This window comes from Bubalus kerabau, chromosome 2, assembly GCF_029407905.1.
Source record: "Bubalus kerabau isolate K-KA32 ecotype Philippines breed swamp buffalo chromosome 2, PCC_UOA_SB_1v2, whole genome shotgun sequence".
In the NCBI taxonomy this organism is placed as follows: domain Eukaryota; kingdom Metazoa; phylum Chordata; class Mammalia; order Artiodactyla; family Bovidae; genus Bubalus; species Bubalus kerabau.
The window spans coordinates 26,233,549-26,261,337 of NC_073625.1; the positions used below are offsets into that span (position 1 = coordinate 26,233,549).

The 27,789-nt window shown below is 39.4% G+C and overlaps 1 protein-coding gene across 3 annotated transcripts in view; it reads right to left on the reverse strand.

Annotated features, from left to right (window-relative positions):
• Window positions 1-7,987: 7,987 nt before the first annotated feature.
• The window catches only part of FGL1 (fibrinogen like 1), a 50,769-nt gene continuing 30,967 nt past the window's right edge, over window positions 7,988-27,789 (reverse strand). The window contains exons 1-8 of one of the 3 annotated variants that reach the window (XM_055567295.1): window positions 26,025-26,075; window positions 25,767-25,846; window positions 22,806-22,986; window positions 17,421-17,580; window positions 17,096-17,193; window positions 13,384-13,472; window positions 12,928-13,115; window positions 7,988-8,390 (exon numbers count right to left, since the gene is read on the reverse strand). In XM_055567295.1, coding sequence (XP_055423270.1) covers window positions 8,231-8,390; window positions 12,928-13,115; window positions 13,384-13,472; window positions 17,096-17,193; window positions 17,421-17,580; window positions 22,806-22,986; window positions 25,767-25,838 — 948 coding nt within the window. In that variant the 5' untranslated portion in view covers window positions 25,839-25,846; window positions 26,025-26,075 and the 3' untranslated portion in view covers window positions 7,988-8,230. Of the gene's footprint in view, window positions 8,391-12,927; window positions 13,116-13,383; window positions 13,473-17,095; window positions 17,194-17,420; window positions 17,581-22,805; window positions 22,987-25,766; window positions 25,847-26,024; window positions 26,076-27,789 lie in introns of those variants that run through there. The other 2 variants (XM_055567294.1, XM_055567293.1) reach the window with 2 other exon arrangements.

Genomic DNA, 27,789 nt, shown 5'->3' on the forward strand with positions numbered 1-27,789 from the left:
TGCATTGAAAAATTATTACACTGAGATTTATGTAACACGACACTTGTTTAGCTCCCCTCCCACTTATCTGTAAAATCATTTTTCTCTCCTTTAAAAGCTTTTCTTCTTTTGATCTCCTAATTGCATGAGGTCTTCATGCATTACTTGAGCAAATAATACCCATATTTTAAATTGCCACTGGTGCCCCATTATTTATACCTTCGCAAAGTATGATCTATGGAACACTGTTCCCTCAAGACTGCATTAAAAAAAAAAAAAAAAGTTCAGTAATCTATGAAAGAGACTCACAGAAAGAGCAGACTTGTGGTTGCCAAAGGGAAGGGTGGGATGGGGGAAGGATGTAGGAGTTTAGGATTAGAAGATGCAAACTCATATACAGAATGGATAAACAAGGTCCTATTATATAGCCCAGGAAACTATATTCAATACTCTGTGATAAACCATCATGGAAAAGAATATGAAAAAGAATGTATCTATATGCATAACTTTGAATTACTTTGCTGCATGGCAGAAATTAACACAACACTGTAAATCAACTATAATAAAATTAGTTTTAAAAAGTTCAGGAACCATGGCAGATACTTCTCTTGCCTGTACATTCTAGTAACTATAAAATTAAAGAATCTCCCTCATGATCTTACTTCCAGAGAGAATAACTACATGACACAAATCTGGCTAATAAGGCATAAACTGAGGTCTATTTATGCTTTATTAAGCCAATAAGGCATAAATAAGAAGATAAATAAATCCTCCCTTCTTCCTGCTTTCAACAGGGACTCAAAGCAGAAACTGCAGTAGAAAACCTGAGATTCTGAAGGAAGGGCAAAGTGAGTGGCAGAGATATCAGCTTCCACACTGCAGAGCACTGAACGAAGGCCAGCAACCTCCTACCTCCTGAGTTCTTGTTACATAAGAGGGACATGTCCCTGTTTGTCTGGACTTCCATAATCAAGCGATTAACATCTTGCAGCTGAACACGCTCGCTGCTGCTGCTGCTAAGTCGCTTCAATCGTGTCTGACTCTGTGCGACCCCATAGACGGCAGCCCACCAGGCTCCCCTGTCCCTAGGATTCTCCAAGCAAGAACACTGGAGTGGGTTGCCATTTCCTTCTCCAATGCATGAAAGTGAAAAGTGAAAGTGAAGTCGCTCAGTTGGAACACACTCCTAACTGGATCTAAAAACACAAAAGTGGTTTCCCCTGCTTATCTGCAGGGAATATGTTCAAAGACCCTCGTGGATGCCTAAAACCATGGATAATACTGAACTCTATGTGTTTTTTTTTTCTTATACATACATATTGATGATTAAGTTTAATTTATAAATGAGGCATAGTAAGAGATTAACGGGCTTCCCTGGTGGCTCAGAGGGTAAAGTGTCTGCCTACAATGCAGGAGACCCGGGTTCAATCACTGAGTCAGGAAGATCCCCTGGAGAAGGAAATGGAAACCCACTCCAGTATTCTTTCCTGAAAAATCCCAGGGACAGAGAAGCCTGGTAGGCTACAGTCCACGGGGGTCGCAAAGAGTCGGACATGACTGAGCGTCTTCACTTTCACTTCACTAAGAGATTAATAACAACATTCGTTGGATCATAGAGAAAGCAAGGGAATTCCAGGAAAACATCTACTTCTGCTTTGTTGACTATGCTAAAACTTATGTATGGATCACAACAAACTGTGGAAAATTCTTAAAGAGATGGGAATACCAGACCACCTCACCTGTCTCCTGAGAATCCTGTATGCAGGTCAAGAAGCAACAGCTAAAACCAGACATGGAACAACAGATTGGTTCTAAATTGGGAAAGGATTACGTCAAAGCTGTATATTGTCACCCTGCTTATTTAACTTCTGTGCAGAGTACATCATGCACAATGCCAGGCTGGATGAATCACAGGCTGGAATCAAGATTGCCAGGAGAAATATCAACAACCTCAGATATACAGATGATACCACTCTAATGGCAGAAAGCAAAGAGGAACTAAAGAGCCTCTTGATGAGGGTCAAAGAGGCAAGTGAAAAAACTGCCTTAAAACTCAACATTCAAAAACTAAGATCATGGCATCCAGTCCCATCACTTCATAGCAGATAGAAGGGGAAAAAGTGAAAACAGTGACAGATTTTACTTTCTTGGACTCCACAATCACTGCAGATGGTAACTGCAGCCATGAAATTAAGACATTTGCCTCTTGGCAGGAAAGCTACAACAAATCTAGACAGAATATTAAAAAGCAGAGATATCACTTTGCTGACAAAGATCAGTATAGATCACAGCTATGGTTTTTCCAGTAGTCATGTGTAGATGTGAGAGTTGGACCACACAGAGGGCTGAGCACCAAAGAATTGATGCCTTCAAATTGTGGTGCTGGAGAAGACTCTTGAAGAGTCCTTTGGACTGCAAGGAGATCAAACCAGTCAATCCTAAAGGAAATCAACCCTAAATATTCATTGGAAGGACTGCCACTGAAGCTGAAGCTCCAATAGTTTGGCCACCTGATGCAAAGAGTCGATTCATTGGAAAAGACCCTGATGTTGGGAAAGATTGAGGACAGAAGAAGGGGACAACAGAGGTTGAGATGGTTGTATTGCATCACCGATTTAATGGACATGAGTTTGAGTAAACTCTGGGAGATAGTGAAAGACAGGGAAGCCTGGTGTCCTGCAGTCCATGGGGTCACAAAGCATCATACATGACTGAGTGACTAAACAACAACAAACAATAAAATAATGATACACTAATAATCACAATGGTGTGATCACTGACCTAGAGCCAGACATCCTGGAATGTGAAGTCAAGTGGGCCTTAGAAAGCATCACTACGAACAAAGCTAGTGGAGGGGATGGGATTCCAGTTGAGCTATTTCAAATCCTGAAAGACGATGCTGTGAAAGTGCTGCACTCAATATGCCAGCAAATTTGGAAAACTCAGCAATGGCCACAGGACTGGAAAAGGTCAGTTTTCATTCCAATCCTAAAGAAAGGCAATGCCAAAGAATGCTCAAACTACCACACAATTGCACTCATCTCACACGCTAGTAAAGTAATGCTCAAAATTCTCCAAGCTAGGCTTCAGCAATATGTGAACCGTGAACTTCCTGATGTTCAAGCTGGTTTTAGAAAAGGCAGAGGAACCAGAGATCAAATTGCCAGCATCTGCTGGATCATGGAAAAAGCAAGAGAGTTCCAGAAAAACATCTATTTCTGCTTTATTGACTATGCCAAAGCCTTTGACTGTGTGGATCACAATAAACTGTGGAAAATTCTGAAAGAGATGGGAATACCAGACCACCTGATCTGCCTCCTGAGAAATTTGTATGCAGGTCAGGAAGCAACAGTTAGAACTGGACATGGAACAACAGACTGGTTCCAAATAGGAAAAGGAGTTCATCAAGGCTGTATATTGTCACCCTGTTTATTTAACTTATATGCAGAGTACATCATGAGAAACGCTGGACTGGAAGAAGCACAAGCTGGAATCAAGATTGCCGGGAGAAATATCAATAACCTCAGATATGCAGATGACACCACCCTTATGGCAGACAGTGAAGAGGAACTAAAAAGCCTCTTGATGAAAGTCAAAGTGGAGAGTGAAAAAGTTGGCTTAAAGCTCAACATTCAGAAAACAAAGATCATGGCATCTGGTCCCACCACTTCATGGGAAATAGATGGGCAAACAGTGGAAACAGTGTCAGACTTTATTTTTCTGAGCTCCAAAATCACTACAGATGGTGACTGCAGCCATGAAATTAAAAGATGCTTACTCCTTGGAAGGAAAGTTATGACCAACCTAGATAGCATATTCAAAAGTAGAGACATTACTTTGCCAACAAAGGTTCATCTAGTCAAGGCTATGGTTTTTCCTGTGGTCATGTATGGATGTGAGAGTTGGACTGTGAAGAAGGCTGAGCGCCGAAGAATTGATGCTTTTGAACTGTGGTGTTGGAGAAGACTCTTGAGAGTCCCTTGGACTGCAAGGAGATCCAACCAGTCCATTCTGAAGGAGATCAGCCCTGGGATTTCTTTGGAAGGAATGATGCTAAAGCTGAAACTCCAGTACTTTGGCCACCTGATGCGAAGAGTTGACTCATTGGAAAAGACTCTGATGCTGGGAGGGATTGGGGGCAGGAGGAGAAGGGGACGACAGAGGATGAGATGGCTGGATGGCATCACTGACTCGATGGACGTGAGTCTGAGTGAAGTCCGGGAGTTGGTGATGGACAGGGAGGCCTGGCGTGCTGCGATTCATGGGGTCGCAAAGAGTCAGACACGACTGAGCAACTGAACTGAACTGAACACTAATAAAGGTTATGTGAGCGTGGTCTCTTTTCTCCCTCTCCCTGCAAATATTTTATTGTATAAATTTACTGCCTTTTCCATTTTAACTAAGCACTTACCACACTCTGTGGCTATGACTTTTGCAGTTTGAGATGCAACAGCAAAACTAGCACAAATTTCTTTTTCCTTGTTCACAATTTCACAGGAGATGAGGTCTTACCGTAGACTTTAGCGACTCTAGCATATGACTTCTTTTGCTTTCTGATTGAGAATTTTCACCTTTCAGTTAAAGGACGCACTTCATAACTCCTCTTTGGCAAATCCGAATTGCAAGCATCACCACCCTTGCACTTAGGGTGTCATTACGAAGTAAAGGAAGGGTCGCTTGAACAAAAGTATCGTGATACCCAGTAGATCTGATACTGAGGTGGCTACTAAGTAACAGGTAAGAGACTCCAGATAAAGGGAAGGTTTACCTCCTGCAAGGGACAGAGCAGATCGGTGTGAGATTTCATCACGTTACTCAGAAGTTATATAATTTATCAATAACATGTAGCTTATTTCTGAAATTTTCTGTTTAAAATGGTCATACCATGATTGACTGTGGGTAACTGAAACCTTGGAAAGGGAAGAGGAGGAGGACTGTATGTTCCTGTTGGAACTTTAGCATGTACTTAAGAGTATTACAGGACCCGAGAAATACTCAAGAGAAGAAATCTGTTGAATTTTGTTTACTATATCATCTCCTAAATACATTTGATAGAGCCCTTTTCTTCTTATATTAACTATTACTATCTCACAGAACTATAGTTCCTTGTTTTTGTTGTTTAGTCGCTAAGTCGCGTCCGACTCTCTTGCGGTGCCATGGACCCAGGACCCTCCTGGCTCCTCTGTCCACGGGATTTCCAAGGCAAGAATACTGGAGTGGGTTGCCATTTCCTACTTCAGGGGATCTTTCCAACTCAGGAACTGAACCCGAATCTCCTGCATTGGCAGGCAGATTTTTTGCCACTGAGCCACCAAGCAAGCCCATGGTTCTGTATACACTTACGGTTCAAAGTGTGATCCCTAGACCAGATTCCTCAATATTCATCACCTGGAAACTTGTTAAACTCACATCTTAGGCCCCGCCCCAGAATCACTTTAACAAGATGCCCAGGTGGCTGGTGTGACATTAAAGTTTGAGAAACACTGTTTTGGGAAACACCGTTTAGAGGAGAAAGTACGACTAATTTTAACGTCTTTACGTGACTCATTATTTCAAGACATCTATTGTTATTGTCCCCTAATGCCTATTTCACTAATAATCACACCTACTTCTTTCTGACTGTTTTGTGCAAGGCACTATTCTAAGTACTTATGTAATCCTCAACCCAATCCAAAGAGGCAGGCACTGTTATAATCTTCACTTTATGGATGAGATTATTGAGGCTCAGCGGAGTTAAGTAGCCTATCCAAGTTCACACAGATATTAGGCGGCAGAAACCTTGGTTTAAGGAATTAAGGATCACCAAAAGGCAATGGCACCCCACTCCAGTACTCTTGCCTGGAAAATCCCATGGATGGAGGAGCCTGATGGGCTGCAGTCCATGGGGTCGCTAAGAGTCGGACACGACTGAGCGACTTCACTTTCACTTTTCACTTTCATGCATTAGAGAAGGAAATGGCAACCCACATCCAGTATTCTTGCCTGGAGAATCCCAGGGACGGGAGAGCCTGGTGGGCTGCGGTCTATGGGGTCGCACAGAGTCGGACACGACTGAAGCGACTTAGCAGCAGCAAATATACTCTCTCTGTTTCCATGTACTTTCTTGCTTTGTGTAATTTACACAAGGATTTCTTTCTTCCTACAATGATCTCCCCCACACACACCTAGTGAAAAGATCTCAGGGACTTCCCTGGTGGTCCAATGGTTAAGAATCCACCTTTTAATGCAGCGGACTCGGATTTGATCCCTGGTTGAGGAACTAAGATTCCACATGCCAAGGGGTGACAAAGCCCTTGCACCACAACTACTGAGCCTGTGCTCTAGAGCCCATGCCACAGTGAAGATCCCGCATGCCGCAACGAAGACCCGACACAGCCAAAGAAATGAAAACATATTAAAGGAAACAAAAAAAGCTCTCAGTTTAAAAAGTTCATTCCTCCAGGAAACTTCTCTGGCCCCTCTCCTCCGAACCAGGTCAGGTTCCCTATTACACATCTCCCAGTCACACATTTTTTCCTTCTTACTTATCAGCTTTTAGAATTATTTACATTTCTGTGATTGTATGGCTGGTGGATAGCAGTAGCAGTGTTAGTTGCTCAGTCGAGTCCAACTCTTTGTGACCCCACGAGCTGTAGGCCAACAAACTCCTCTGTCCATGGGATTCTCCAGGCAAGAATACTGGAGTGGATCGCCATTCCCTTCTCCAGAGGATCTTCCTGACCTAGGGATCGAACTCAGATCTCCTGCATTGCAGGCAGCTTCTTTACCATCTGAGGTACAGGGAAGATCTATGGTTAGTGTATATCTTTAGCTAAAAAACTGAGCTTCATGTGGACTTGAAGTGTATCTTCTGTGTCTGACACAGGCTGGCAGAAGCTGTAGCCTGGATGCAAAGTATTTGATTTTGCATCAGAAGACTTGGATTTGAGTCCTTGTTCCCCTACTTATTAGTTTTGTAATTGTTAAGCAATCAAACCATCTTAGATCCATAAGTTCTCAGCTCTGTTAAGTGGGGATAATAATGCCTGGGCTTTCCTGGTGGCTCAGTGGTCTGCCTGCCAATGCAAGAGATATGGGCTTGAGCCCTTGGTCAGAAAGATCCCCTGTAGAAGGGAATGGCAACCCACTCCAGTATTCTTGCCTGGGTAACCCTATGGACAGAGGAGCCTGGTGGGTTACAGCCCATAGGGTCACAAAGAGTCGGACATAACTTGGCAACTAAACAACACCAACAATAATGCCTTACAAGATTGATAAAAGAGTTAAAATGAGTCCATAAGACTGTTCTATACATCAGTGTCTCTTTTGCTGTCTCATACACAGGGTTATTGTTAGCATCTTTCTAAATTCCATATATATGCGTTAGTATACTGTATTGGTGTTTTTCTTTCTGGCTTACTTCACTCTGTATAATAGGCTCCAGTTTCATCCACCTCATTAGAACTGGTTCAAATGTATTCTTTTTAATGGCTGAGTATTACTCCATTGTGTATATGTACCACAGCTTTCTTATCCATTCATCTGCTGATGAACATCTAGGTTGCTTCCATGTCCTGGCTATTATAAACAGTGCTGCGATGAACATTGGGGTACACGTGTCTCTTTCCCTTCTGGTTTCCTCAGTGTGTATGCCCAGCAGTGGGATTGCTGGATCATAAGGCAATTCTATTTCCAGTTTTTTAAGGAATCTCCACACTGTTCTCCATAGTGGCTGTGCTAGTTTGCATTCTGAAAGAAGTGTATAGTCTACATAAACATCCGAAAAATATGAGAGAGTGTTCCATAGTGATTAAGATTCTGGGTTGTATTTTAAAGTTCTGATGTGCAGTCAGACACCTGAGTTCATTGCTAACTCATAATATTTACCATCCAGGCAGCTGATTTCACCATCCATCATTTCCTAAACTTTTTTCATGTATTTTTAAAACTGTATTCATATGTAATTTATTATATATCTATGCTATGTTGTCTCCCAAGTCATGTTTATACTGTATGATTTTATATTTTGCTCATCATCTCTTATCAGAGCCTTTTGTACATAGCAATTCAATAGATATTAATATAATCTACATTTATTTGGTAAGTATCACATATTTGCTGTATGGAAAGTACCTGAAGTAAGAAAAGTAAGAATGAAAAGTAGTGCACATAACAATTGCCATCATCATACATGTGAATATTCAGATTTGCTACATTTTTCAAATCACTTAAACCAAGATAAACTGCAGAACTGAAACCCCAGCAGGGACAATTAAACAATATTTGGGATGAAATCATTTGGCCTAATTTTCATAACCACAGATTTCAAGGAATACCACCATCCATGCCAGGTGTGCCAGACAATCCCATTGTCCGTTTTAGCTGTGTAGGGACCCTTGTGGTAGAAACCATTCAGGTTTGCAGAGTGACACCTAGTGGGAGGAAAAATAAACACAAAGCAATCAGACTAGAAAAATATCCTTTGAAACCCTTATTTTGTGAGCAAATGGCTGAAAATATTTTAACTATGAATTCTGCCATTTTTTCTTTTTTTGGGGGGGGCTATCCCCTGTGGCTTATGGGATTTTAATTCCCCAACCAGGGACTGAACCCATGCCCTTGGGAGTGATTGCACAGAGTCCTAACCACTGGACTGCCAGGGAATTTCCTGTGCTGTTTTTGGATAAGAGAATATTTAGCAGTTTCCAAAAGCCAAGAGATTTCTACAACATGAGTATTTTAAACTGGTGGGTTTTAGTACCATAACAACTCTCAGGATAAAACTCAGGCCACTTATAGAGTATTTATTTATTTATATCTGGCTGCACCTAATCTTAGTTGCAACATGCAGAATCTTTGATTTTCATTGCAGCAATGCAAAATCCCACTCTTGCAGCACATGGGATCTAGTTCCCTGACCAGAGACCAAACCCAGGGCCCCCTGCATTGGGAGTGCGAAGTCTTAGCCTCTGGACCACTATGGAAGTCCCACTTATATTGATAAAAAAAAAAAAAAGTAGCTCTGTTCTTAACAGACTTTAAATGAGAAAGAAAGGAAGGAAATGAGAGAGGGAGAGAGAGAGGTAGGCAGGAAGGAAGAAAGAAAAACAAGGAAACAAAAGCATGACCTGGTAAGCCTGAGCCTTAGCCAGAGTGGTATGGGTGTGGTATGCTGCTCCATTTGCCAGCTTCCCTGTATAATTTACACTTAAAATGTTCATCCATCTACTGCCAAGACTTAGCTTTCATAATTTCAATTCCCTTCCTCCCTCTTGAGTCACCAGTATATCAATTATTTTAACCTCAAAGGGGTAAAGAAACAAAACCCAAACCATGATTTAAAGTTTTCCAGTATCAACTAATGATCATCTGTCTTAATTGCAGAGTTTATTATTTTTACCTACATTGTTCCAACCGAGATACACTGGTTAGGTTATCATAAATTTTAAAATGTCCCCCTTCCTCTTTGGGATCTGTACATTTTGCTCCTAATATGGCTAAACGAAGAGCAGGCGATAATTTTCTGGATACTGTTATTAAATTAGTTACTATATGTTTCTTTATTGCTACAACCAATGAAAAGATTTCAGACACTGGGACACAGAGGAAGATGCAAAAGAATAGTTCTAAAAATCTATGGAAAGTGCCTAAATTACTGAGTCAAAGTAAGCATATAATTTACCCGTCAATGTTGAGTGGTTGACCAGCCTCACTTACCAGCCCTCATAATTCTTTCCTGCTAATTGTCCCCACAGTCCTAATTTAAATTGATGTAACTAATCAAAACCATGTATGCTAAATCTTCAAGTGTTAAGAGCCTGTTATGGTTTTTAAACTGCATGGGAAGTAACGGCAAAAGAGAAAATACTCTAGACTGAGCCTCCCAAATACATATTTTGACATATTCTATCTTCCTAGAGATATCTACTCTATATATTAATATTTTTCTATTTAGTCTGTGATTTGAATCCTGTTAGGAAGCTGACTCTGGTCAACATAGCAAACCTTAGCAATTCTAAGACCACTTTTTCCCAGCATCTTTCAGGTTCTAGAACAGCCTGGACTTGAGGCTAGGTTGGGAGATGGTTGGGGCTCCCTTGATGAAGAAGTAGCCTTGTGCACACACATGAGATGCTACATTGGTAAAGAAGAGAAGACACCAACACTCAGTGATTGGTTTGCTATGATAAAAAGGAATGCCTGCTGCTGCTACTGCTGCTAAGTCGCTTCAGTTGTGTCCGACTCTGCGACCCCATAGACGGCAGCCCACCAGGCTCCCCCATCCCTGGGATTCTCCAGGCAAGAGCACTGGAGTGGGTTGCCATTTTCTTCTCCAATGCAGGAAAGTGAAAAGTGAAAGTGAAGTCGCTCAGTCGTGTCCGACTCTTCGCGACCCCATGGACTGCAGCCCACCAGGCTTCTCCGTCCATGGGATTTTCCAGGCAAGAGTGCTGGAGTGGGGTGCCATTGCCTTCTCCGGAAGGAATGCCTAGTAGGTGGGTAAAACTTAGAAATGCCAAGAGCTTATGTAAATGGGAAGAACTATGGGACAGGAGAAAAATAAGAACAAAACCAGAATAAGCAGGAAGAGGATGATGGAGTTAAACCACAGCAGAGGCAGGCATGGAAGAAGTAGCACTGAGCTGCTGGAACAGTTGGCTTTCTCCAGCTTTTCTGACTTTCCACCTGCACGATCTCCTTTGACTCCAAGGATAATGGAGTTTCCTTGGGTGGCTCCAGCAACTGAATTGCCTTTCTTTGTTTTCCCTGAACTCCTATCTTTAAAGTCAAGTAAATCATTTATTATTCCACGTTGAACTGTGTGCCACTTATCATTTAATTGGGTGGGTACTTGGTTTTGATCTCCTGCTAATATTAACCAACGTGGTTGTTATTTCCATGTATGGAATTCTGTTATATTAAGGGGTGCTTGAGACTTTGTGAATTATAGACAAGTTTTACATAATGTTGATAACTCTTACATAATGCTAACTTAGAGGGAAAGGGGAAGAAAAAGGAGGATAAAGAGAAGGTGATAAATACAGTTTTAAAGAGAACGAGAAAACCATAAGGGAAAAAGATCGTCACCACCTTTGTTTGATCTGTTAGGTAGGAAAGATAACTTTGGTTTTCTCTCCCCTCTCACTGCTGTGTATGTTCCACTTCCTTTACAAATGACCAAAGTTTAAATGGACTCAAACTTTGAAAAAAGCAAAATCCAGATAAAATAGTGTTTATACAACTACTTAGATTCAATGTGATATTCCACACTATATACAGCTAACAGTACCTCCATAGAATTTATGACTCTAAAATCAGCACATCATAATAACTCAAGATGTTCATAAGGAGGATTCTCATGATTTTATGGAAAATAGATCTATGTCTGGTATACCTCCACTTAATAAGATGGAGGATTCTTTATGTCTTAAAAAGTATTTACGTAATGGAAAAATGTTAAAATTTAGATTGTGGAATTTAAATGATTAGTTCTCAATTACATGGAAAACTCAGCACTCCAGACATACTCACGAAGGATTCTGTAATGGAATGTTTAAGTGTCCAGATATTTTGTCTTCTAAAGACAAAAAGAGATGTTCAAAGGCCATGTACTAAAGAAAAAAAAAAAAAAGCCCATGGCATAACTGTTGAACACAACTGCTTTGTAGATATAGTGGGCTTATCAGGTTTTTTTAAAGAAAGACTGAATTTTTCCATTCCTGCCTTAACTTTGTGATGACAACAAAAGGTACTGTCTGGAAGTCATCCTGGGTGAAGAACAGTTAAAGGAATGAAACGTCGATGAATAGTTAAAGAAGAGAAAACGTCGAGGAGCACAGTAAATATTTTCTTATCCAGACCCGAAGAGTTATGTTGAAAAAGAATACAGTTACTCTGAAACTACTGAGGAAAAAAAACTGACAAAGTAATAAGAAGCAAGATTTCAGGTTAATACAAGAAAATGAAGAAAAGTTGACATAGCAGACTTCCCTGGTGGTTCAGTGGTTAAAACTCTGTGCTTCCAGTGCTGGGGGCCTGGGCTCAATCCCTGGTCAGGGAACTAAGATCCTACAGGCCCCACAGTGCAGCACCCCCATAAAATTTTCAATACACAAAAAAAGATTAAAAAAAGAAAAATTGATTTAGTACAATCAAAAATGGAATGAATTTGCTGATAAAGGAACATTGGAGTATTCAACCAGAAGATAGAATTAGGTTTCAGGAATGTTAGAGGAAATTTATGCATTGAGAGGAGCTTGGGTTGAATGATTTTAAAAAAGTCACAGTAAATGTAAAACAGTATTACACAGAAAAATTTATAATAACATGGTAGGAGAAGGTGAAGAGCTACCTGGTTATTAGAATGTCGAAAATGCTCTGTATTTCTTTGTGTCAATTTGTGACCCACTATTTATGATAACTCACCTGTAACTCCATTTGCAAACAATCTTTATGAAAGCAGTAGTTTGATTTTTCTCTATGACGTATCTTTCAAGCTTGACTAAGGTACACAGTGAACAAATCGTTAAAGCTACTTCATTACTGAAAGATTCTAATAAGGATGATTACTTAATAATACCAGTATTACAAAGCAGACCAACACTCCTGCATATGTTATAATTAATGCCTACCAGTCAGATATCTGGAGAAGGCAATGGCAACCTACTGCAGCACTCTTGCCTGGAAAGTCTCATGGACGGAGGAGCCTGGTAGGCTGCAGTCCATGGGGTCGCTAAGAGTTGGACACGACTGAACAACTTCACTTTCACTTTTCACTTTCATGCATTGGAGAAGGCAATGGCAACCCACTCCAGTATTCTTGCCTGGAGAATCCCAGGGACGGGGGAGCCTGGTGGGGTGCCGTCTATGGGGTCACACAGAGTCGGACACGACTGAAGCGACTTAGCAGCAGCAGCAGCAGTCAGATATCATCAATGCAATTGCAACTGTGTTTAAGAAACATCAAACCTGTTAAACCACCAGCCAGACTGATCCTCTTTTGCACAGTTCCCTTCATAGTTGTCGTTATCTCTGTCCCACGTGCTGAATTTCATTCTTTGGTGACTGGCCCACCATTGCACTTCAGGATGAAAATTTCCAGTAAGGGAGTCTCCAGCAGTTCCAGAATATTCCCCAATATGTAAATCATAGGAATTCTAAAGAAAAAGAGGTGATTTCCATGATCAGTTGTTACTATTTTGTGTGTGTGTATGTGTGTGTTCAGTCACTCAGTAGTGCCTGACTCCTTGTGACCCCATGGAGTGTAGCCCGCCTGGGTTTCTCCATTACTATTTTAAAAACAGGCTTATTTAATAAATAAAAGATCAGGCTCTATCACAGATTTTTGTTTCCCCTGACTTTGGGTTTTATATTGTATGTTTTACACATTAATTTGTGGTGATATGTATTTGAAAATGTTAGTACCTTTTCATCTCCAACTTTGAAATTTTTATATTGAGCATAACGGCTATTTTTCTCAAAATCTGCAAGGTCGATTTTTAACGTGTAATCTCCTAGGAAAGGGAAAAAACAGAAATTGTAGGGTTTTGTTTTTTTTTTAATGTATGAGATGACATTTACTTCAGTTCAGTTCAGTTCAGTCGCTCAGTTGTGTCCCACTCTTTGCGACCCCATGAATCGCAGCACGCCAGGCCTCCCTGTCCATCACCATCTCCCGGAGTTCACTCAGACTCACGTCCATCAAGTCAGTGATGCCACCCAGCCATCTCATCCTCTGTCGTCCCCTTCTCCTCCTGCCCTCAATCCCTCCCAGAATCAGAGTCTTTTCCAATGAGTCAACTCTTTGCATGAGGTGGCCAAAGTACTGGAGTTTCAGCTTTAGCATCATTCCTTACTGAGGCTTAAAAACAGTTTGTGGCTCTATTTTACTTAGACCATTTCCTTCTACCATGAGGCAGCTTTCAAAGAATAAACAGTGACTCCACTGTATTTACAATATGCATGTTTTATTGTGTATTTTACTTGGAAAAAGTTAGGAATGTAATATTAAAGGCAGAACATTTCTACTAGATCTATTATAGATAAGAGCCAGTGTAATTCACTTGGCAAAGAAGAACAGAAAGCAAGTCATTTTTCAGTACATAGATTAAGAAATCTAACAGTGAATAAACAGAAGTTTTATGAAGTTTAAAAGTTGACTTTTTTTTCTTACTTTTGGTAAGGATGTTGATCTTCAACATTAAATAATGACTGAAATAGCTGATACCATCAAGTAATCAGCTTTTCTTCATTGTCTCATCATTTGCAAATAATAAAGACTACTCTTTCAGAAACAGAACTATTGTTAGAAACATAAAAAGTTATAAATCAAACTGACAGTCAGATAATGTATTTGTATTCAGTCCTTCTACTTTGATAAATAAAATTTCACAGTGACTAGTAAGATCAGGTCTGAATTCAGAGTCTTAGCCTCTTCCTAGTTCTAAGCTGGAACACAGCAGCAGGTCATGCAGACCTGGCCCATGGTCAGCCTGCTCTCTTGTCCCACCCCAATCTCCATCACACAGAGCAAAGGGCCTTGCCCACACTTATGGTCATTCAAGACTGCACACCAAGCTCTGTTGACATCCAAAATAAAAGCAGTTTCTTCACTTCCCCTCAGACTTAGGGGTGCACACATCAGATGTACAATTTTCCTACAAGGGGACAGATGAAGAAGAGGCATGAATAGGTCCTGGAGACAAAGTCAAGGCTTCTTCAGTAGAGAATGCTGGACTCTATATCGCCAGAGTGAGTCTAGGAGACTCTCTGGCCCCACAGATTCCTTGGCTCATGGAGCTCTCTAAAGTGGGATTTCAAGGAAGATGACACTTTAATCTGATCAAAAGGTAGTAAATGTTCTGTGAGCTAAGACTGTGAAGTGGACTAGAGCAGAAATAAAGGCTAAATCAATGCTCCTAAAAAGTACTTTGCATTATAGAAGAGGTTTAGACTTTTAGGTAACCATCTAAATATCTCTTTAGTCAATGAGTAAATAAAAATTCAATTTTGGATCATTTCTAAATTAGCTTTACTGCAAACACTTCCAGCCAAAATTTATATAATGGGGATAAAGTTATTTTAAAGAGGCAACTCCTTAGCTTTAAATGCTCTCATAATTAAGAAATGCATGGGGACTTCTCTGGCAGTCTAGTGGCTAAGATTCTGTGCTTTCACTGCACAGGGCATGAGTTCTATCCCTGGTCTGGGAACTAAGATCCCTCATGCCGCACATGGGGGATATTGTGGTACAGCCACAATATTTTTTTTTTTAAATAAAAAGGAAAGAAAAGAAATGTAGGGAGAAAGTCACTCTTTTTCCTTGGGATGATGTTCTATGCAGTTGTGACCCCTGGAACTGATAAATACATTTTTGCCACCATGAGAGTAGCCAGCCTGAAACACCAATGAGAATGTGAAGTAGATATGTTGCCAAGGTGCATCTGGACAAATAAATACTTAATAATAATTTGAAAAATAATATTTATTTTTAAAATAATTAATTAATAATATTTGTTGTTGTTTAGTTGCTCAGTCATGTCTGACTCTTTGCCACCCCATGGACTGCAGCACACCAGGCTTCCCTGTCCTTCACTATTATTAATTAATAAGTTTGAATTCTGTATGTTTAAAAGGATCCAAGGGTTACTTCTTGGGGTTTTCATAGTTTCAATGAAAAACCAGATGCATATTAATATGTAAAAGAAACAGAAATTGGTATGATAAATGTTATATATCTATCATAAAACACAAGTAGGATAATAAATACTTTGAAATTTAGAGAACACTGATCATAAGAAGAATGTACAAAGAAAGCTTTAGATTTCTAGGATTATCCATCCTCTCTAAGTTACTATCCTGGGGTGTTTCTAAGATCTCTATAATTATAATACAATTATGAATATAGACACACAAATCACTTTCCTTAACTTGTTTGGAATGAATAAACCTTGCTCTTACAATTAGTGCCTTGCCAGTGTGATTTAACATGCTTTCTTGAGCAATACAATTGTCTTTTATGAAGCATTAAGAATCAGATTTGAGTGGAACTGACTACAATCTCAGGTAGAAAGTGAGGTAAGGAAGATAAAGGACTGGAGCAAAAGAACATGGAAAAGGGAAGCTTGGAAAATATTAAGCTAGTGATACTTTAAACAAATGTCAAACTCTAGTTAAAGACATCCATGCAAAAGCAGACAGAGGGAATGATACAGATGTCTGCAATATACTTGGAAATGTCAAAGAAACGGATCGATGGATGGATAGATGAAAAGTTACGGGATTAAAATGTTAATGTAAAATCTAGGTGGTAGGTTGAAATCTCTTCCAGTTTTGTTGTATCTTGCAAGTTTTTCAAATTAAGATTTGGAGGGGGGTGGGAATAAGAACATTTATATTCTTTGGTATTTGATTCCAAAAACAGCCATAATTCCTCAATTCTTCACCTTTCCCTTTGCAATGGGACTTTAAGTCCTCCCATTAAGCCTATTTCCTTTCTCCTTTCATCTGAGCTGGTCCTGTGACTTGTTTTCACCAAAATAGAAGGCAGTGTAAGTGACTGTGTGCCATTGCTGAGTCTAGGTCTCAAGTAAGTTATGTGCTTTCATTCTCTTTCTTAGAACTCTGCTTCTGCTTCAAGAACAAGTCCAGGCTAGCCAGCTGGAAGATGACAGACCATGTGGAGTGAGCTGGACAGCCAGCCTCCCACTGATGAGGAAGCTGGTCACCAGCTCATGAGCAAGCCCAGCGAGATCAGCAGAGCCCAGCTCTAAGGAGCAAAACCACCCAGCTGCCCCGTATATTTGTGAGAAATAATAAAGAGTTGTTGTTTTAAGTCACTAAATTCGTAAGTGGCTTGTTATACATACAATATATATGTTTTGAGTCATACAAGTCATTTAAAAGAATGATTATGACAGTAATTTCCTTCCCAGAAACAGAAAAAATGTATGTGAGAAATATCTCTCCCACAACCTAGGTCTAAGCAGCCACCTTTTACAAAGGAGATTATTTCCCAAAAGGGATTATTGGCCATCTGCAAATCATAGTAGTTACTGAATTAGTTCTAGGATTTAGAGAAAAACAGTTGTGTTCCCTTTTTGTATTTCCAGTGAATTTGGTATGAGGTAAACCTTACCTTGTGTGGTCAATAGGTGAAGATTTCTATTACCCAACCAATATTCACCATTTTTTTGGACAAAATTTCCAAAGCCATTTTCATAGTCACTCCAGTCTCTAAAAAAATGAAAGTGAAAGCTGACTTTAGCAAAATCCAAACAGACCTTTGCAGTACCCAAGGTGCACACTTTTACCCCTACCCACAATATCTTCTTGATTAGCTAATGTACTTTTATTTAGAAAGAATGAAGTTCTAATATACTTCAGGTATAATAAAGAGGCTTAACTTTGGTAAACCTCATATTTCCTACTCCAAATAAATCCTTATATCATAATTAGCACACCTGTTAAAGTTTTCACTGCCATCAGATCGTCTCTGAATTACAGTCCATCCTCCTCCATCAGACATGTCACAATAAACAGAGAATTCTGCTGGGCTCTGGAGAGGTTTGATTTTATAAAATCCACTCTGCTTGTACCCGTCATTGAAAATCTCTGAACAATCTGTTTGGAAAACAAAGTAATGTAATATTTGTCATGTGTCTTTTTTTTTTTTTTTTAAAGGGAGCCGCTGAATGAGATTACTCAATACTAATGGAGACAGATAAATACATGATGTAGATAATCAGCTGTTTAAAACTGCATCTTGTACATCTTCCAGTGGCTACTAGGAAGTTCTTTTTTTCTAGATGATATAATTATCATCTGACTTCTTGATATGATCATGGAAAAAATAAAATGGTGAAATAGATATATGGTTTCTCATTTCTGATTTTTTTAGAAGAGTCTGAAATTATGTTTTAGTTAATTACAGTATATTTAAGTGAAACATATCTTTATCAGACAGTACAGAACTTTTTTCTCTCATGGCACTAAAATGAAAGTAGAAATATAATACCAAACAATTTAATACAGATTATCTAGATTTACAGCATTTAAATCATTCTGAACATCTGGAAATGAACTCAAAATAGTAATCTTGTTAGATTCTTATAACCTCCCCATCTCACCAGAGTTTTTACTCACCCACTGAAATTTCGTAGAGTCCATGCATTCTTAGATGTTTTTGCTAAAAACTGCAAGTTTCTATTATTTCATCCCTGCGGTCTTCTCTGCGCTGATATTTCTTTGACCACTGAAGCTACCAATTTGTCACCAAAAAGTAATATCTGTTTCTTAAATCATGTGCTGCTGCTGCTGCTAAGTCGCTTCAGTCATGGCCGACTCTGTGCGACCCCATAGACGGCACCCCACCAGGCTCCCCCAGCCCTGGCATTCTCCAGGCAAGAACACTGGAGTGGGTTGCCATTTCCTTCTCCAATGCATGAAAGTGAAAAGTGAAAGTGAAGTTGCTCAGTCGTGCCCGACTCCTAGCGACCCCATGGACTGCAGCCCACCAGGCTCCTCCGTCCTGGGATTTTCCAGGCAAGAGTACTGGAGTGGGTTGCCATTGCCTTCTCCGTAAATCATGTGGAGGTGGGATAAATTAATAACCATTGGTCTCATGTAGGCTGATCTGGGCTGAATTAGAGAATACGGCTGATATGTGTGTACTAGATCACTTCAGTCAACTCCAGCTCTGTGGGATCCTATGGACTATTGCCCACCAGGCTCCCCTGTCCATGGGATTCTCCCAGGCAAGAATACTGGAGTGGGTTGCCGTGCCCTCTTCCAGGGGATCTTCCCAACCCAGGGATCAACTTGGCGTCTGCATTGCAGATGGATTGTTTCCCACAATCCTCCTGCATTGCAGGTGGATTCTTTACCACTGAGCCACTGCAGAAGCCCATATGGCAGACACGAACTCACTATTGTTTAGATGCCCAGGCAGCTCTGCTTTAGGGTAGTTGAATTGATGGCCACTGTAAAGAGATAGTTTCAAGGATACCCAATCACAATTGGGTATTTTTTTAATAAAAAATACTATAATTTAACATCACTAACTTTCAAATTTTACCCTTATTATTTTGTTAAATTCCTCCTTTTAAAAAAAAATATTTTCTACAATTCTGTAACTATAAATGGTGATGGATGTTAACTGGACTTAGTGTAGTGATCATTTCACAATATATACAAACATCATATCATTATATTATATACCAGAAATTAATATAATGTTTTATGTTCAATTGTACCTAATGAAAATTTTCTTTCCCTGATTGACAATTTCATTCTTTTAGCATATTAAGTTCTTTCTTCATTTTCATTGTTCTGATGCCAAATTGTCTATAATTTTGTTACAAATAAAATATATCCCACATTAAATAGATTGAACAGGCAATAGGAATCAGAGGAGAAACAAAAATAAAGAACCTTAGTCACTTTCTAAAGCCCTCATCAGGTTGAGACCCATCATTTACTACTGCTTTGGTGAGATGTCCATTTTTCTAATGAGTTAGGCCTTAATCATGTATTTATTTTTGAGATTCAGAAGCCCCTGTGTTCTTTTCCACATCCTGGATTATTTTTTTTTTAAATCCTGTTTTGCAGTTAAACAAGAAGAAAAACAATGTGAAAATGATTATCTAAAATTAGTTCAAGGTTGTTCAAAAGCTTACATCTTGTGGTCAAGTACATTGCACAGCAATTTTCATTAGAGTAAGCAGATTTTTTTTTTCCACTTACTTTTTTTTTAAATTGGAGGATAATTGCTTTACAATGTTGTGTTGGTTTCTGCTGTACAAGGTGATCCAACCGTAAGTACACATGTATCCCCTCCCTCTTGAGCATCCCTTCCAGCCCACCCCACACCCCCAGGTTGTCACAGAGCACCCTGTGCGCTACAGTGGCCTCCCACTGGCTATTTTACACATGGTAGGGTATGTATCTGGAGAAGACAATGGCACCCCACTCCAGTACTCTTGCCTGGAAAGTCCCAGAAACAGAGGAGCCTGGTAGGCTGCAGTCCATGGGATCATGAAGAGTCAGACATGACTGAGCGACTTCACTTTGACTTTTCACTTTCCTGCATTGGAGAAGGAAATGGCAACCCACTCCAGTGTTCTTGCCTGGAGAATCCCAGGGATGGGGGAGCCTGGTGGGCTGCTGTCTATGAGGTCGCACAGAGTCGGACATGACTGAAGCGACTTAGCAGCAGCAGCAGCAGCAGTAGCAGTGTATGTATCAATGCTTGTCTCTCAGTTAGTCCCACCTTCTCTTCCCCTTGCTGGGTCCACAAGTCTTTTCTCCATGTCTGCATCTCTATTCCTGCCCTGCAAATAGGTTAATCAGTACCATTATTCTAGATTCCATATGTATGTGTTAATATGCAATATTTATTTTTCTCTTTCTTACTTCACTCTGTATAAGCTTGTTAGGAAAACAGCTCTTTCCTTACATTTAACCACCTACCAAACAGCTGAATAGTAAAGACTCACAAGGTTCAGACTATTTCCCAAGCAAATATGGAAATAATTAGCTATAACATTTTCCTCTGGAAAACTCTGTGAATATGGAGTTTTCAGCCAACATTTTCTATTTGTTCTTATTTTATGCCAACTCTGAATTTAAGTTTTTAAAAATTTTTTGATCTTCCCACAGGAAAATGCCAAACACAACTTAAGATTCAGAGGAAAGATTTCCACTGAAAAAAAACAAAAACAAAACCCAAACAAAGAAAAAAAAATGCCACTAGCTCAATTTCTTACAGCAAATAGATTAAGGAGCCTGCCTTGGGAAAATGTGACTTTTACTCTGATAGAAAGTTCAAATAATAGAGGGTTTAAAATATTAACTAGATATTTCAAACTACGATTTCAACCACCCCAGAGAATAGGCAGAAGAGGGGTAGGGTTAGAGAGATCTGTGCTCACGGGAGTTTAAAAAAGAATTTTTGGATACTTAAATAATGCTAGAGTGAGGCCAAGGCTTCCTGCCCTCTGTTTGACAAACAGTGTGTTAAACTGGGTGAGGTGAATACGCTCTGCTCAAGCAGAAAGCAAATCGTGCTGGAAGCACGAATGTTGAAGCTTCACAAAGGGACGTGCCAGCCTGCCAAATGAACTTTTTCCTTTTGTCCCAGAATGGTGACTGAGAACCAAAGGCACTAAGGACCCCCACATTCTAAACTCAAAGGAAGGCCAGCCTGAGCTCAGCCACATGCCACAGAGCATGCTGGGAAATGCCAGGAATGCCATCCTCAGCCCCAGGCAACATAAGATGAGATTTAGAGGAGAGAGAGGAAGTTGCAATATTGCTGTGCGGAGGATTGGTGGGCTCTCTCCTCTGAAAGTAAAGGAGAGAAGATATAATAATGTAGGTAGAGAGCTGGCATTCATTGAGCCAAATGAGAAATGCTTTTGTAATCATTCATTAGATCTATTAACTTATTTGATCTTTACACCAAAGAAATAGGTATCCTTATCACTCCCATTTTACAGATGAGGAATTAGAGGCACAAAGAGGTCAAGTAATTTGCTCAAAGGCCACTTCTAGCAACATGTGCAACTGGACTTTGAGCCCAGGCTTTGGAGTCTCTACTTTAAACGCTACACATACTGCCTTTTGAGATACTGTCTCGTAAATACTGGGGGCTCCTGCACAAGGGGACATGGTTAAACTAGTGGTTGTGTTGGCCGAACAGATGATGCTAAAAGGCTGTTTTGATTGTCAACAATAAGTGTGAATTTGGTAGACTAATCTTTTAATAAAGGCACATAATTCAATCACACCCAAAAGCTTAAAAAATACATTTAACTATATGTTGTATAAAAATCATGTGATTTGTGCATTGTTTTCAAAAATTGCCAGGTTGTATGTAATTAGGTGTTTCCTACTATGAGATGAATTAGGATTCAGAAAATAATTGATTTAGTAATAATACAGTAACTTATAAATAAGAAAAAAGAAATTTATTTCTATGGATCATACATAAATATTTAACCTTTTTTTTAAATTTAAGGAGACCAAAAACATACCCTTTGGTGTGAGCAAATTTTTATATATTTTATACATTACATTATATATTATGCTAAATATATTATGTATTTTCTTAGAATTTATGTGTTATTATGTATTTTGTTTATTGAGTGTTTTTTTTGCTCTTGATAGATTCTGCAGTAGTTTTACTGTATGCTGAAAAATAGAGTAAAATTGAATTGGATTTGTATTTCATAGTTTATTCCTCCTTCTCCTCCTTCATGCTCACAATATCTGTGAAGAATATTAAATACAGATCTATTGATTTCAGGAATTTTTTTTTAGCTGTTATACCCCCAAACAGTCACATAGGATGTCTATTATCCGTCTTAGGGGTTTCCCTCATAGTTCAGTTGGTAAAAAATCTGCCTGCAATGTGGGAGACCCAGGTTCGATCCCTGGGGTTGGGAAGATCCCCTGGAGAAGGGAAAGGCTACCCACTCCAGTATTCTGGCCTGGAGAATTCCATGAAGAGTCAGACATGACTGAGCGACTTTCACTTTTTATTATCTATCTTATCATTGTGTCATAAATTTATTTTTTATTTAAAAATCTTTATTATTATTATTTTTAATAAGCTTTGGCTTAAAAAATTTTTTTTGGCCAAGCTGCACAGCATATGGGATTTTATTTCCCTGACCAGGGACGGGACCCATGCTCCTTGCATTGGAAGGGTGGAGTCTTAACCACTGGACCACCAGGGAAACCCCAACATTAAGTTATTGAAACACTTAAGAAAATTAGATTATGTAAATGAACTATACCCCAATAAAAAATTAATTAAGGAAAAAGAAATAAAAATAAATTCTGACCTGCGTATTGCCTCTTGCCTCCAAGGTCAATGACACTATTCTCCTCTCCTTTATCAAGGAGCTGGACTTCCTTCTCATGCAAAAGCTGTGAGATCTTGACTTGTTGCTGCTTGACCCGGGTCTCCAGCAGGTACACTTGGGCTCTGAGCCGCGCCTGCTCCTGGAGGCAGTTCTCCAGAGCCTGCAAAGTAATGTGCATATTGTCTTACAGAAAATAAGCCCCCGGAATGAGTTGCTAAATTTATGGTTCAATTTTGTCCCCAGTTCCCATTTCAGAATAGTATTCTAACCAGGAAGTGTTTAGAGGTCCGAAAACCATGCATTTGAAGAAAAAGAAATGGCTTACCAGAATAAGAAATTTTTGAACTAAAAAAATGCTATAATCTAAATGACCATGCTAAGAGCTTTAGAGTCGCTGCTTCATTTGATCCTCATAACAATTCCATGAGATAGGAAAGAGCTCATCTTTGAGTAAACTTGCTCAAAAATTCAGTGGGCAAGAAGAGTCTGGATTCACATCCAGTTCAAGGTCCCTGCTCTCAATCTCAATATGTCTTCTCCTGAGTGCTTTCTTAACAGGAAAGTGCTTTATGCATGACTAGTGTTGCAGTTTCTAAAATAAACAAGGCTTTTGAATGATCTTTTGGTATTAACATGTTTAAAAATATATTTGAATGCTTATAACCTGGTGACACATGGCCATCTTTATAAAGGATGCTACTTCAGTTCCTCCTGTCCCCGAGCATCTTACCAATTTACCTGTTGCTAGAAATACGACTGGAGTCACTTTAACTTGGTATAGTGTTTTTCCCTCAATGACTTCAAAAAAGGGATGGAGAAGCCTGAGTTTTTCAGTTGAATCAGCTACTTTAACAAAGGCAAATAATCCAAGAATGCTGCACATGAACGAGTTTATCAGTTCCTTTCTAAAGTGGCATTTGACTGAGCAGATTCCTCCAGAAATAAAGCAAATGTGGTGAGTTGGGAAGGGGAGTTGCAGAGGTGGTCTCCTGGGAAGAGCTACTGAGACCAAGAAGCTGTAATAAAGGCTCTTAAGTATTTAACACTGGGAGAGTTACTTGGGGACCATGAAAAAAAAGGACAAAACACAAATTTTTGCCACTTTCCCATTTTTACTTTGACATCTCTGTTTGCAGCTCATGTCATGATCTCCTGTGATAAATGCAAATGTTTGCTGAGAAATTACGATTCTTAACATGTAAGTGCTTTATACTACTTTTATATTATTTCCTTTTATAGGCATTTAATTAGAGTCAGGTATATTTCTCAATTTATATTCACATAACTTCCTGTTCCTATCTTTATCTGCTACCTTATATGTATTCCTTCCATAATCCTCCAGGGGATCTTCCCAACCCAGGGATTGAACCAAGGTCTCCTGCTTTGCAGGCAGATTCTTTACCAGCTGAGCTACCAGGGAAGCACCTTATATATATTTCTTCCATAAATTGGAGGACCTACTGTGTTCTGGGCACTCTGTTAGGCAGTTTGAACAGCAGATATCCTATTTGGGAAAAAGAAAGAGGTGCGTTTTTTCACTATGGACTATAATGTAAAAACAGAAATTCAACCTCAAAACTGAAAGTCTTACAGCAAGTGAGTGACAATGACAATAGAGGCCCCCTCTCTCCAATCTCCAGTACCAAGTCAGCGACTCGCTCCTGGCTGTTTCTCTAGGACTATTTCTCTTTCTTTAAACTTTTCATTTCTTTATTTGTTTCTGGCTGTTCTAGGTCTTTGTCGGTTGGTGAGTGCAGGCTTTCTTTAGTCTAGTCGTGGCAAGCAGGGGCTGCTCTCTAGTTGTGGTGTGAAGGCTTCTCCTCGCGGCTTCTCTTGTTGCAGAGCACTGGCCCTAGGGCACGCAGCTTTCAGTTGTGGCGATTCCGGGGCTCTAGAGCACAGGCTCAGTAACTGTGGCACACGGGCTTAGTTGCTTCTCAGCATGTGGTATCTTCCTGGATCAGGGATCGAAATCCTGTCTCCTGTTTTGGCAGGCAGATTCCCAACCACTGGACCACCAAAGAAGTTCATCTCTAGTACTATTTCGTATTTTTGTAACTTTCACCTCACCACTCTGATTCATTCTGTCTGAACCAATTATTTGCTTAGCCCCCTCAGTCATACCTGTCTAAAAAATGAACAGCAAAGTCATTTTATGGCATCTGGAATTCTGCCTTGCTTTCTAACAGTGGAAGATTGGTTGTGATACTGTTAAATACAGTGAACTATACAATTTAAAGTGACTAAAGGATTACAGGGCAAGAATGTTCAATTTTTATGTGACTATATATACAGTGTTAGTAAACTTATTTAAAACTTAGTGGGGGAGCTTCCCTGTAGTACAGTGGCTGGGATCTCACCTTCTAAACCAGGGGTTGCAGGTTTGATCACTGGTTGGGAAGCTAAGATCCTACATGCCTGGTGGTCAAAAAAGCCAAAACATAAAACAGAAGTGATATTGTAACAAATTCAATAAAGACTTTAAAAATGGTCCACATCAAGGAAAAAAAGATCTTTAAAAAAATTAGGGATTTTCTTTCTCCTACAACTTTGAGTAAATGAGTGTTTTCACACTTTTATTCAGGGAGGGCAGCACAAGTGCATTGCAATTACTTTCAAATAATCTGTTTAGTTTACATGGACAGTGTCCAATATTACAAAGCTCAAGGTAAATCTGAAAGAGCTTTTAAATTCTTAATACCATGTAACCACCCAAATAACCTCAGTAAATCAAAAAGACTTAAGTGTGAATACTGATTTTTTACTCTAAAAAAAATTTAAAGCACTTAATAATGCCTATTACGTGGCAGGTGCTTCCACAAATCTTTTTCAGTTTTCCTCCTTAGTTTTTTCAGTGACAAGTTACTACAGTTTTTTTGCAAGAGAAAATTAAGATCAAAGCAGGAATTAAAAATATAATAGTTTTTGTAATAAGCTTACCGAGCTTCCCCTGCCCATTACCAGCGCAGTGGTGACAAGGATGAAACTAAACATCTTCACCATTTTTCCCATTGGAAGAACTGTAGGAATAAAAAGAATTCAACTTATTGTGAATTTTTTATGAGACCAGTGTTGGCTTGACTCTACGTGATCCAGGAGGTCAGACACAGCTCTAGGTCGAGTCTAATCTGTGAGTTGCCAAGGAAATTCTCTTGGATTTTCCCAGGCTTCCCCCCACAGAAGGATGCTCACTGTTACCTTGTAGAGAATTGAAGCAGTTTGCAAAGATAGAGGCAGGACTATGGTTCTCTGGAGTGTGGAAAAGGCACAGACTCTTTAAGCACAAAGACCTGGTTCCATATTTTGGCTGGTCAGTTCCTAGTGGTGTGACCTCACACAGCTTACTATAAAATGCTCCTGATCTGTAAAATGGACATCATAATTCTTACTTTGTAGGACTGTGGCCATTTTGATATTAATTTTTCCATATACCCTGGCATGTGATAAGTGCTAAATGATTAGTTACTCATTTTGTACAGGGAAGCCTGTTTTTATTCTGAGAAAAAGGAAAAAAAAAGTTACAACAAATAGGAGGTAATATGAATTGCTTTTCTTAATGTTTTAATGTGTAGGCAGCTAATGAGATAAAATAAAACCTGAAGTTCCCTTTAAAGTTGTAGAGGAAAATTAATTTTACCACTTGAGATTATTCTTAAAATCAATCATGAAGTCATGAGTCTTGATGAAAAATTTTGCTCATCCTCAAAATAACTTCTTTATGTCATCAGTTGTGAATTCTCATAAATTTTAGAAGCTCAGGAGCCTAAGAGGACAGAAATATCTGCATAATATTCAAAGAAATTTTATACCTATGGTTGCTGCTAAAAAAAAAAAAAACTGAAATCAACTGAATTATTTATTTGTCAGCCTATTTTTATTCTTATAAAACCTATGACCACAGGTCCTTTCCATGTATCTCTTTCTGAGTTTCTATGTAATTAAAAAAGTGGGTCCTAAACTTTGGTGCCCATTGGGATCACTTGACGAGCTTTAAAAACATTTCCATGTCCAGGAATTGAGTCTAATGTCTAAAGGTGGCAGTCAGGCCTTAGAATTTTTAAAAGACTGCCAGCTTTTTCCAAGGAGAAGGCAGTGGCACCCCACTCCAGTACTCTTGCCTGGAAAATCCCATGGATGGAGGAGCCTTGTAGGCTGCAGTCCATGGGGTCGCTAAGAGTCGGACACGACTGAGCGACTTCACTTTCACTTTTCACTTTCATGCATTGGAGAAGGAAATGGCAACCCACTCCAGTGTTCTTACCTGGAGAATCCCAGGGACGGGGGAGCCTGGTGGGCTGCCGTCTATGGGGTCACACAGAGTCGGACATGACTGAAGTGACTTAGCAGCTTTTTCCAATGGTCAGCAAAGTTTGGGAAGCAACAATTTAGGGATTCAATAGACACATTTTTTTCAGTCTATTTTAACAAAATAGGTAGTTCTCAATCCTTGTGGGGCCATACAAAACAACAACAACAAAAAACAGCTACAGTACGAGAGGGGCATTACTTAAATTCAGGGGCAAATAGCATGCATGAGCATCTTGGGAAACATTACTATATATAATGTAAATTTTTAGAATATGTGAAATTTGCACATTTCAGAGAGTAATAAAGAGTCTCCTAGATAAACCATAAAATTTTACTTCACACAATTTTACTTTTGGTTGACGTATATTTTTTTTACATACCTAGAATTGTGCTATGCATTTGACCCAAAGACTTTTTTTTTCTTCTAATTTTATTTATTTTTTAACACCAAAGACATTTTGCATTGGGATACAGCCAGTTAACAATGTTGTGATAGTTTCAGGTGAACAGTGAAGGGACTCAGCCACACATATACATGTATCCATTTTCCCTTAAACTCCCCTCCTATCCAGGTTGGCACATAACATTGAGGAGAGTTCCATGTGCTATACAATGGGTTTTTGTTGGTTATCCATTTTCAATATTGGGCTATGCA